Source organism: Vulpes lagopus, chromosome 12 (genome assembly GCF_018345385.1).
Source record: "Vulpes lagopus strain Blue_001 chromosome 12, ASM1834538v1, whole genome shotgun sequence".
In the NCBI taxonomy this organism is placed as follows: domain Eukaryota; kingdom Metazoa; phylum Chordata; class Mammalia; order Carnivora; family Canidae; genus Vulpes; species Vulpes lagopus.
The window spans coordinates 75,339,475-75,352,104 of record NC_054835.1 but is presented as its reverse complement, the minus strand read 5'-3'; the positions used below and the strand labels follow the sequence as shown (position 1 = coordinate 75,352,104).

At 33.6% G+C, this 12,630-nt stretch overlaps 1 protein-coding gene across 26 annotated transcripts in view; it reads right to left on the bottom strand.

Annotated features, from left to right (window-relative positions):
- ADGRL3 (adhesion G protein-coupled receptor L3) overlaps positions 1–12,630 on the bottom strand; it is an 802,670-nt gene that overhangs the window by 317,549 nt on the left and 472,491 nt on the right. For all 26 annotated transcript variants that reach the window (XM_041725369.1, XM_041725367.1, XM_041725376.1 and 23 more), the window contains one exon: positions 12,411–12,520. In XM_041725369.1, coding sequence (XP_041581303.1) covers positions 12,411–12,520 — 110 coding nt within the window. The remainder of the gene's footprint in view (positions 1–12,410; positions 12,521–12,630) is intronic.

Genomic DNA, 12,630 nt, shown 5'->3' with positions numbered 1-12,630 from the left:
AACTGGGCTAGAATGTTAAGTTTCAGTTAAAGAGGATATATTCAAATCTTTTATATTTTTTAGAGTAAGCTTTAATCACTCCTTCCATCTCTAAGCTATAGAAAGACTACTCTGAAATTAAAAAAAAAAAAAGATATTAGCATGATGGAAAGAGAACTTGACTGACAAGAGTAAGTCGTAACTACATAATCATTGACTGTTTTACTTATTCTTAGTTTTTTCACCTGTAAAAAATTAAAGGTAGATTTAGGTTGCTTTAAAATTAAATTACACTGTTACTACCTAGAGAGAGTATGTGAAGACTCATATAATAGAGGCTTGACCAATATTTGTTGAATGAAATAAATGAATGAGGTCAGGGTCTACCTGGTGACATTGGAGCACATTGATACCTCCTTACCTATTGCTGTCTATGAGAATAGGACTGGAGGTAAATTAATTGGTAGTAGAATAGCTAACACCAGTGAGATAAGTATGAAAATAAAAGGTACAATGCCCAAACTCCATGGCAGGCTTGGTGTGATTCATGCAAGTGTCAGTACAAGCAGTGAAGTCCAAAATGGTGCAGAGCCTGAAATTTAGATATGAGAACTCAGAAACCCAGTGGGCTGAGTGTAGATTCAGAAAATTTGCCTGATGTGGCTTAGTCATCACTTTGGGATTAAAGAGAGTAACCCCATAAGAGAAAACTCATTTAGGAGCTAAATCATATGGCAGATGCCCTTGTATCTGAGAGAGACTCAAAATTCAGACATGATCTGAAATAAAAAATGGAGAATTAAGACAGAAATATTGTGAAATTCCATCAGTAGTAGTCAGAACTACAGAAAGCTGTAACTCTAGGATGCCAGGGGGCTCCCCAATTCTGGCATAAATTAATAGCATAACATAATTCTAAGCCCCAGTGCATGACGGTACTGAAAATGGGTAAGAGGTAACATGCATATTCGGTAGAATAGCAATGATATTCTGAGCATTTTTAATGTGGTCATCAGTGTATTAAGCTTTGAGCATCTTTTCCTTCTAATTTACACAGAAGGTCTGTGAGTTGATTATCATCCTTATTTTCTATGTGAAGAGTCTCATTCACAGAGTAGTAAAACAGCTTCACTAGAAAGAACATAGCTAATAATTGGAAAAGTCAGAATGTCAATTCGAAAGCTCTCACTCTAAAACGCTGTTACATTCTCCAGTGCTTGAGAGAACCTAGTAATGTGAAGACAGGGAAAATGTGGTAGGAACTGACAAAGAGCATAGGTAATATGTCTTTGCCATAGAGATGTACTTAGAAACAGCCACTTCTCTCTCTGTATCACTTACTCCTCTACTCTGTTCTAATTGAAGTTGAAAAGCAATTAGCATAGAGAGAATATAATATGTTTAGAAAATATATTAATAAAAACTAAACGGTACTGAGTTTCCTTCCTAGGCTTTGATTCTACATTGATGTGATTACTTAAAGGATGACAGAATGATGAGGAGATTATGGGTTCTTGGACGTTAAGACCTAGTCATATTTGTATTATTGGGGGCATCTGAACACTGCAGTATTTTAAAGATAATTAGGTTTTCATTAAATGTTGGTAAAACGAAATTAAAATCAATACATACAGAGCAGACTTGGAAGTCCATATATATGGATTTAATTCAAGTATTACAAAGCAGTTATTGTGAGAAATTACTGTTTAAAGATATAAGAAAATTTATAAGAAACTCAGTATATTTACTCATCCTCTTTATGTAGCTCATATATTTATAACCAACTCCTTATTTGCTCACTTTCTTTCCTGCCTCACATAAATAGTAGATAAGTGTAATACAATAAAATTAATTTTACTAAATACTAACTTTACTTGGGATTCCCTAGGGTTTTATACATTTATAAAGAGAATTAACATGACTTCTATCTATAAGGACAAGCTGCACATCCTACATCTAGCCAGTCTATTGCAAAAGATTTCTATGTTGATGTTTTTAAAATATTATGACAAAAATATCTTTATTTAGAAAGCAAAACTATATCTTTAACAGCCTATGTCCTAAGCAGTGATTTTTATAGAAAAAAATTTATAATTTTAGGGAAAAGATAATATTATAATAAGCTTTATTGGTATTCTATTGCTGTTGTAACAAATTACCACAAATATAGTGGTTCAAACAACATTATGTCAGAGGTCCGAAATGGACTTAAGGGCTTTAGTTAAGAGTTGTGTTCATTCTGGAGGTTCTAGGAGGAAAAAAATTGTCCTTGTTTTCTCTAGCTTCATAGAGGCTCCCTGCATTCCTTGCCCAGAGACCCCTTCCTCTGTCTTCATATGCTTCACTCCAACCTCTGCTTCTGTTGTCGTATATCCTATGGCCAACATCGCCTGCTCAGATAAGGAAATTTGTGATTACCTTCAATCTACTTGCATAATCCGGTATAATCTCCCCAACTCTAGATCTTTAATTTAATCACACCTACAGAGTCCCTTTTGTCATTGAAGGTGATAACATTACAGGTTCTGGATATGGAGCTTTGGGAGGGGCATCAATTATTGAGTCTGACAGATAAAATTTAATTGTTTAAAAGTCCTTGGGTTTCATAGAGGGGTACTGACAAAAAATTTAACCAATTAAAAACTTTACAGCATTCACAGGAACTGTGATAACCTACCATTTGAGAAATGCCTCCAAAATAAAATGAAAATATTAAAATTTAAATATATTTCCCTTTATCCCTCATTTAAATGAGATATTATGTGGAATTACAATATTTCAATGTAGAACTTCCTAAGCCAATAAATTCAATTTTTCTAGTTTCATAAATTTTTTATTAAAATACAAAACAATTAAGAAGGCTCTTTTGATTTTACATTTACTATTTTGATTTTACATCTACTGAGGAAAGTTTACCTGACAATTAACTCCATAGTTCTTATACATCATGATGTTTGCCATAAAATCTTTTTAGCAATAAGCACTTTGGAAAATAACCTTACTTTCACATGTTTTCACTAGTTAGCTTCCCATATGCAATATATTTTAGTTTTTATGTTTGTTTGTTTGTTAAAGAGCTGGTGGGGGTGGGGGAAGAGAGAGAGGAAAGAGTATCTTAAGCAGACTGTGTTCTGAGTGTGAGGCCCAATGTGGGGCTCAATTTCATGACCCTTAGATCCTGACCTGAGCAGAAATAGTCAGAAGCTTAACCAACTGAGCTATCCAGACACCCACGCCCATATGCAATCTATTTTAAAAACAAAACATTATATTCTATGTCTTTCGTGATCCTACATATTTATACTATTCAATTAGAGCACCTTGTAAAAATTTCTTTAAGTTTAAGTGCACAAGCTCTATAGTTTTACTATTTCAAATAAAGCAAATGAACATAGTTAAACTAACCTCTCAAATTTTATTTATGTCTATAATAACACTGTACTTCCTAAACCAAATCTTTTCCTAATTCTGGCAATCCAATTAATTTTTTTTATCACTCTCAATTCATCTTGTTCCCTTACAATTAGCATCTAAGCATACATTTATATATTATTAATCTACCAGAAGTCTATACAAAGTTATTCTACCTACTGATGGATGCTACTCGATGTTTGGCTTATTTGATGCAAGTAGAATCATGCTTCATTAGCAATGGTATTAACAGTACTAATTGCTGGCTTGTTTTCTCGTCAAGTCACTCTCCTCATCTTGAATATAGTCACACTGACTTTCTATCAAGTCTGAGAACAGGCCAAACTCTCCCCAACGGAGGGTCTTCGTTGCTGTTCTTCTCTTTGCACTGAAAGTTCTTTCCCAGGCCCTTTGCCAGACTGTCTTATCCTCATTCTTCAGGTCTTTCAGAACACCTTACACAAGCTGGCCCTTTTGCTGTTCTCTATCTTACAATTATGTTTATTTTCTTCTTGCATTTTTATGGCAATCTTCAATGTTTATATGTATTGATAAATGTGATATTGCCTTATCTCCCAAGCCTACCAGCTTCATAAGGCCCATATCTCTTTTCGCCAGCACCTAACATAGGGACTGACTTATATTAAGCAACAAAAAACTTCTATTGGTAGAATTATCATTAGTACACAAACTTGCTATCTTTTCAAAATTAATAAATACAGTAACAATTTAGAGTGCTTTTACTTCTATTAGCATTGATTCGATGCAAACTCTAGAAGAGGAGTTACAAGTTTAGGTAACTTCAGAAGCCAGGAGACATTTTAAATGATTATAGTGAACCAGGAACAATACAATAAATGTTGTATAATATATCAAACAGAGATGAACAGACCTTATTTAGAGCAAGTAATTTTAATCTATCATTGCTCAAGGAAAGGCAGGCCCAGTATTGCTCCAGACTTTATGTTAAATCTGTCTTTCCAGTGTTTGAGAGGCTTACAGAATTGCTCTGCACATTGAATCTGGTCCAGAGCCATTAAAGGGCAGTCTTTGCATTCACACCCACCGAGGGATCTGATCCCTCCTGATCACATATAGGCTCTTCGCCAGCCTCACTATCTTTACATATAAATAACACCTGGATACTGAATGTCATGTACTTTTGATGTCCTAACTAGATCATTACAGGAATTACAGTAGATGAAACATTTCTGGAACTCATTCATCTTAACATGGAGTCCTTAAGAAACTCTCCCATACTTCTTGTTCTGTAGAACACTAGATCTTATGTTTTTGGGACCTGGGTTTTACCTAATTCAGGAACCAGTACTTTGTATCCCCCCCCCCAAATTATTTTTAACTTAAATTAGTCAAAATTGTTTTTTGCAGATTTACAAGAAACATGTCATATTAATATATGCATTAATTGCCTTCAGAAACGGTTTTATTATCTTCTCTGTGTTCCACATTGTTATAGGTATTAGGTCCCAGAGAAATCACAGCATACAGGGAGATCAGGATTTCTACCTGCCAATTGACAGGTTCATCTCCTGTCAGTCTTATGTTCTGTATTTTATGAAAACACTAAACTGTTTTGGCTTTACATTCATCATCCAGTTTTTAATCTTATATTGCCCCATCTGTTACAAATGATTGTGCTTCTCACTGAATCTACTCATTCTTTAAGACTCAGCTCAAGAGTCATCTCCTCTAGAAAAGCTTCCCTGAAGATACCCATGTCCAACCCCATACTAGCCAGTAGGGTGTGCATTCTCTGTATACTGCCAATGTGAAATACTCCATGGATTTAATGAACTAATAATACTGAAACTACGGGGATCTTGAGCTCCACTTGACTACATTCTTTGAGAGCAGAATCATTTTTTCATAGCTTTCTATGCTATTGTGTACCAGTACCTGGTATACAATAGATGTTCAGTGATAACAGATAAGCGGTATGTCTTGAAAGCAAATGGCATCATTTAGCTGAGAATAATTTCCATAAACATATGAGCAGCTAAACAAAGGTATGAGAGTATTTAGGATTTGAACCTCCAAGAAAGTATAGTCCACCTATGTTTCTTGCTTTCTACTAATTTTTATAAATATGTAATACTTTAGGGATTAAGCAAACTTAAACTATTATATAATCACTGATTCATTTGCAAAGATTTGTGGATTATCTGTCAGATGTAAGATTCTGTGAAGTAGAGAAAATTATATGACAAAGAAAGAACTGGTGGTGGGAGAGCAAAAGGAGAAAAGAAAGGAGCTTCTGGGTGGCTCCGTAGGGTCTGAATCTCGGTCATGGCTCAGGGCTTGATCTCAGGATTGTGAGACTGAGCCCCATGTCAGACTCCACACTTGGAGGAGGGGATTCTCTCCCTCTCCCTCTGCCTCGTCCTTCTCTCTCTCTCTCTCTCTCTCTCTCTCTCTCTCAAATAAATAAATAAAAAGGAAAAAGGAAAGAAGGGACAAATTTGGTTGTTTTCACTTTAAATATTCTAAAAAGACAATTTAGATAACTGACTCTGCTTTTTTAAAGATTTTATTTATTTATTTGACAGAGAGACTAGAGAGAGAGACAGAGAGAGAGCACAAGCAGGGAGAGGGGCAGAGGGAGAGGGAGCCTCACATGGGGCTCCATCCCAGGACCCTGGGACATAACGTGAGCCGAAGGCAGACGCCAACCCACTGACCATCCAGGCACCCCTGACTCTGCTCTTGGACAGGGACGGATATGTCAGGGACAACACTTGCTATGTTACATGGAGACACAGGGAAAAATAATATGGAAAACAAAATAGCTGCTGTTAGCATTCTTGAGGAATACAATCACCAAACAATTTGGAAGAACTAAAACTCATACACTGTGTATTTTTACCATAGATCTTCCCTTTGAATTACTAAGGTCTTGTTGAGGTGCACCTGGGTAGCTCAGTGGTTGAGCATCTGCCTTTGGCTCAGGTCATGATCCCAGGGTCCTGGGATCGAGTCCTGCATCGGGCTCCCCAAGGGAGCCTGCTTCTCCCTCTGTCTATGTCTCTGCCTCTCTCTGTGTGTCTCTCATGAATAAATAAAATGTTAAAACATAATAAGGTCTTGTTTGTAGACAAGAGTTTCTTGAGTGTACCATTCTAGCAGTGAACAGAATACTTTGAAAGGAGCCATTTTGACTAAATTTTATTTTTTCTTCAACCATCCGATACATATTTCTTAAATGTATACTGGGTCAGAAACTGAAAAAGGTACTGAGGCGCTGGGAATCAAATTGTATCTTAACATTTCTATAGTATCTTAAAAATTAAGCATATGTGTTAATTTCAACACATGAATTTTTTTTAAAATGTATTTTTTACATAGTAGGAACCAAAGAATGCATATATTAAAATATGTACCCACTGGAACATTACTAGCAAAAATATATACAGTTATTTGGGTTTTTTTAATATATATAGTTATTTGTAATTAAATATTTGTCAGTTTTAAATGCTGAAGGGAAGAGCAATATTTTTTCTTATAGTAAAAAAGACAAAACTAACAGGTTATGTAATTATTTGTAAATGTTAACTTTCCAATAACATTCATATTTAATATTTATAATTAATTAATTATATTATTAATTATATTATTAATAAATAATTATATTAATTATTTATTATTAATTTAATATTTATTATTATTTAATATTCATATTTAATATTGATTAACTTTCCAATAATATTCATTATCAGGCACCTAAAGTTATGTGTGATTGTCTATGGAAAGACAATGTCTATGTCTATGTCTATTTCCATAGACAATCACACATAACTTTAGATGCCTGATAATGAATGGTGAAGAGTCTGTAATTACGATAGCGTAAGATTGGATTAATCACTCACTTCTAATAGCTCTACACATTGTATGTTTCTTACTTCCATTTCCTAAGAAAAGCTACGGCAAGAAAAGCCTGCTAGAATATATAATATGTGTTTCCTGTTTCTAAAAGTTAGAAACAAAGAACTGAAGAAAAAAGCTGGGTTGGGAGAGAAGACAAGCACCTTCTGAGCATAATGTGCATGAAATTGTATGCCTTGGAAGAAAGACAAACTGGATACAAAGCAGGATACAAAGTAAAGATTCTTTGCTCAGAAATACTCTATATAGGTGGTTAGTTGTTTTATTGTTTTCTCCCTAACACAAATCTTCCCTGTAAACCAGCTAAATGAGGGAAACCCTCCTTGAAGATGCCATAATTTCAATCCCCAATCAGGCCAGAAGGAATGTAAGTGGGGTAAGAAGAAGGTAGGTGGAGAGCAAAAGTGTGGCAGTGGTAAATGCTGAACTTTAACCTCTGGAATATCTGGGTCATCTCCTGGGAAGGGAAAAAAAAAATCACTAAGATGGAAAATCAAACTCAAATGAAAATGCAAAGGCTATAAAAGTCACACTGGAACTAAGGTGTGACAGGAACAGAGAAAAATATTGATTCATCTGTACCAAATTTGGTCACAAACAGGATATCTCTGAACCCAAACAAGAAAATACAGAAAGGAGGGAGAAGTTGAGATTTTGAAAAAATTAAGTATAACTTTAGTGCTTTAGAAAGTGACAAGAGGGCAGTCCTGGTGGCTCAGAGGTTTAGCACCGCCTTCCGCCCGGGGTGTGATCCTAGAGTCTTGGGATCAAGTCCCACATCAGGCTCCCTGCATGAAGCCTGCTTCTCCCTCTGCCTGTTCTCTGCCTATCTCTCTCTCTCTCTCTCTGTCATGAATAAAATAAAATCTTAAAAAAAAAAGAAAAGAAAGTTGACAAGATACTCAAAGAAAGTAGCTTCACAAAATTGTTTATAATCACTATTTTCTTTTATTTTCTTTCCTATGAGCATCTTAAACATAGAAAGAAGAAAGAAAAAAAGAAAGAAAGAAAGAAAGAAAGAAAGAAAGAAAGAAAGAAAGAAAGAAAGAAAGAAAGAAAGAAAGAAAGAAAGAAAGAAAGAAAAGGAAAGAAAGAGTCATACCATTTGATTCAGGTTAAGGGTCTTGTAAAACTGTCATTTTTAACCATATACCTATTTACTGACTCCTAAAACGCTGTGCTAAAATTATTGCAAGCTTATCTTTGATATTTAACTCCACATTCCTGATGGGATACAAATAATTTTGTTGAATTTTTATGTATATCACCTCTAATATGCTAATACATCATTAGTATTGATATGCTTTCCCACATATTTTTCTATATTTCTAAATTTTCATTTTTCTATACTTTTCCATGAGAATGTATCACATTAAAAATCAATATTACCAGGGGAACACACAGAGTTTATATAAAGAAAGAAAATATCAATATTTTCCATATGTCAATATTAAGAAGAAAACATTTATAAATAACAAATACATCACTTACATACAATGAAGTTTGTTGTCTTAAAAATAAAAATGGGTTATTATTTTTAATAAATAATATTAATTTATATGGATAATATGGATGTTATATTAATAATAATATAAATGCCCCTGGGTGGCTCAGTGGTTGAACGTCTGCCTTTGGCTCAGGTCGTGATCCCGAGGTTCTGGGATGGAGTCCCACATCGGGCTCCCTGCATGGACCCTGCTTCTCCCTCTCCTTGTGTCTCTGCCTCTCTCTGTGTGTCTCTCATGAATAAATAAATGAAATATTTTTAGGAAAAAAATGGGTATTACTTGAACATAACAAATAGAACCTAACATAATTTGTTTCTTCAATTGTTCATTTAGAAAAAAAATTGATTTTTTAAAAAAGATTTTATTTATTTATTCATGAGAGACACACAGAGAGAAGCATAGACACAGGCAGAGGGAGAAGCAGGCTCCCTGCAGGGAGCCCGAGGTGGGACTCGATTCGGGGTCTCCAGAATCACACCCTGGGCTGAAGGCAGATGCTCAACCACTGAGCCACCCAGGCTGCCAATAGAAAAAATTTAAATACTAATAATGAATCCGAAATCTGAAGCTTACCTTCTAATAATATATTAGGGCTATTTTAATAAGTATATCACATACAAGGATTCCTCATATGACAGGTGATTTAAATAACTTCTCAAGTAACTGTTTAGATAAGAGCCTCATTCCAAATTGTAGGTGCTATTTTTATAACATAAACTAGTTTTCGCCATTATGCTTTGTTAGGTTTTTGGGAAAATAAAATTTTGCAGTGATTTAGCTGCTTTAAGAAAGGCATCAAATCCTCCTTAAAGTTAAGTAGCAAAAGAACTAACAAGAAAGGTCCAGGCCCGTGAAACATTTGCTTTTACCACGGGACATTACTACAGTGATGAAAGTTATGAGTTAAATACTGAATGAGATTGAATAACTCATGAAAATATAAAGGGGAAAATCTCTGAGGAGAAGTATAGCTGAGTCCTTAACAGGTATTAGTGATAGACTCAAATCTTGGCTCTGTCATTATCCAACTACTCTGTATTTTACATGAAACATTAACTTATCCTACTGAGCTTCAGTTTCTTCTTCAGAAAAGTGACACTCCTACCTAACAGGAAGGATATGGTGAGAATTAAATAAAATAATGTGCATAAACATTAAACCCATGTGGTAAATGAGATGTAGTAAATGTCAATAAATGGTAGTTATTTTAAATAAGTGATTTTTTTTTCAGCAATGGAAAAGTCTGTATTTTATGCTAGACAGAAGAAAAAGAACTTAGTGTTGATCTAAATTACAACTGACTACAGATCAGGGAATGTCCAGAAGGTGAGATCCAGAAAATTTTAATAGCTTACCTTAGCTTAAAGCCCTGTGCTTTTTGTTAAAAAACCAGACTGTATTCTGACTCCAGATTTCCTGATCTCTGGTCGTTTATTCTACTAAACCAATCTACCTTTCAAATAACTCATTCACTATACTTTATTTCATGGTTTACACTTTTTTTGTATATTTTTTCCTTTAAAATCATGTTAAATTTACTAAATGAGTTCTCAATTATGCATTACACTTTTAATTGAAACATACTGAAGATATTTAAACAAGCTCAATCATGCTATGCCATATAAAAGAAAGCAGAATGTAAACTGGCAAGTGGCTGCACCTAAGTTTATAATTCTTACTTAATAAAACAATCAGATAAATATTTTAATATAATGGACATACATCGAAGGCAATCCGCAAATTTTAAGGATTTTCAGAAACCTGTATATATAGGATATTCAGAAAACAAATTGTTCATCTCTGAAAACTTATGAGAAAGGAAAAGTGTGGTAAGCCATACTCCTTTTATGCAAAAGTTTATGGACAAATTCTTATTTATGTTGAAATGATTTCAGAAGATGATTTTTCAAAATAAGTTGGGCAGAGGATTTTGGAATAGATGTCCTCAAAGAAATTCTGAAGAAATACAGAAAATTGAAGAGACAGCTGTGAAATTCTTTAATATTTAAAAATTGTGAAAAAATCTAGCTTGACATTTTCTTCTTCAGCTTTCATGTTTCATAAATATGATTGAAAGTTTCCTCAAACCGTTTAAAAATGAGGTATTCCTTATTGGTAATTTTTTTTTATAAAATGCCTTTAAAAATAACTATCGCACATAATTCACAAAGATCTTATTATATAATCCAAATATAAGTGTCAGAGTTCCAAAAGGCAAACGTTATTTCTTTAAAATATCACTAATGAACAATAACTGGTCAGCAAGAGCTTTATATTTTCATAGAAGGTCCCTAGAGATAACAATGTATAGGAAGCATAACTTCAATTGAGATTTCAATAGAACCTGTACAATTACGCGTTTTTTAATAACAAGGAAAATTAGCTTCTAAAACTTCACCAGATAAACTTTCTCTAATCAATCACACTATAAATAAAACAAAGATAAAATTTTATCTTGATTGCTTTCATTATTATTTTAAAATTTCAATTCATTTCTTGCTAGCCAAATTACTATTATTGGATTATGCACTTTTACACCTTATGAGTAACGTGCTGCTGCCTTAACTAAGCAGAAGTGAGGCAAGCTTAGAACTATCTCCTAGAACAGCAAACTGGCTGATCCCTAGATACTTCACTTCAGAGATGTCAAAGGAAGTTGGAGCCTGGGATTTATTCATGCCCCAGGGGTTTTACACTTTTGGGATGAACTGAATATCTAATATGAAATGCAGGATTTCCTGAGTAATCTTCACTACGGAATCCTATGAATAATTAATAGATCAACAAATATTTTTAAGAAATGGTGATTCTTCCTCTGGGTAGAAAAGTTAGACAATTGTTCCAGTTTTGATTGTTTGATTCTTCATTATTCCTGAAGAAAAAAATATGTTGTTGGCATATACCATATCTGACATAAAAGTTGCAAAGACAAACTTTTAGAGGCTGTAAGAGATAAATTCTGAAGAGTGCTTTACTTCATGTAATTTTTGTATATATATTTCAATTTGTTCCTTCCTGATGAATATATTTCTAATAAACGAAATCTTGACAGCACTTGTAGATTAGATATAATCACTTCTATCATATTCAAAATTTATCAATTTCTATACCACTATAAAAGTATGATTTACAATATTATATAATGTATATATATCATATACATATGTATATGTACATATGCATATGCACATATATACAATCATATACTGTATGATATATTATATATAATATTTATATAATATAATAATGTAAAAGTATATTATTCATTTTAACTTCCTGTTTGCTTGGACCAAGAGGGATACAATATAGGCATAATATTCATTTCAACTTTTTCTAAAAATTTTATATTCTTGCATTAAGAAAAGTTTTAGAATAAGTATTGATATGCAGAAATGTATAGTCAAAATGAATGCTATGGGATCATGCGCAACATCTAATTATTCCAATGGTGGAAGGATATATGATCCCGAAAATTCAAAGTATCAGTCTTTAAAAACATTATGTAAAAAAGGAAAGGTGGTAATTCTTATGCTTTCAGAGAGAATACTTTGTCAATGCATGCAAAACAAAGCTTAATATCTTTTCACAAGATAAGTACAAGAATATACATACTGTAAGGGACACATTCATACTGCACTTCAAGGTATTTATAGGTTCCTGGACACGGGTCTGGAAAAACATCAGGACCTGCCACCACTGCACACTGCGTTCTGTTATTGCACCTGAAGTCAAAAGAAAAGAAGTAATAAATTTATGGGAAGTTAAATCATCATTAACATCAGTATTAATTTTATTTTGGTTCCTGTTATAAAGATTTACATAAGATTTTGGT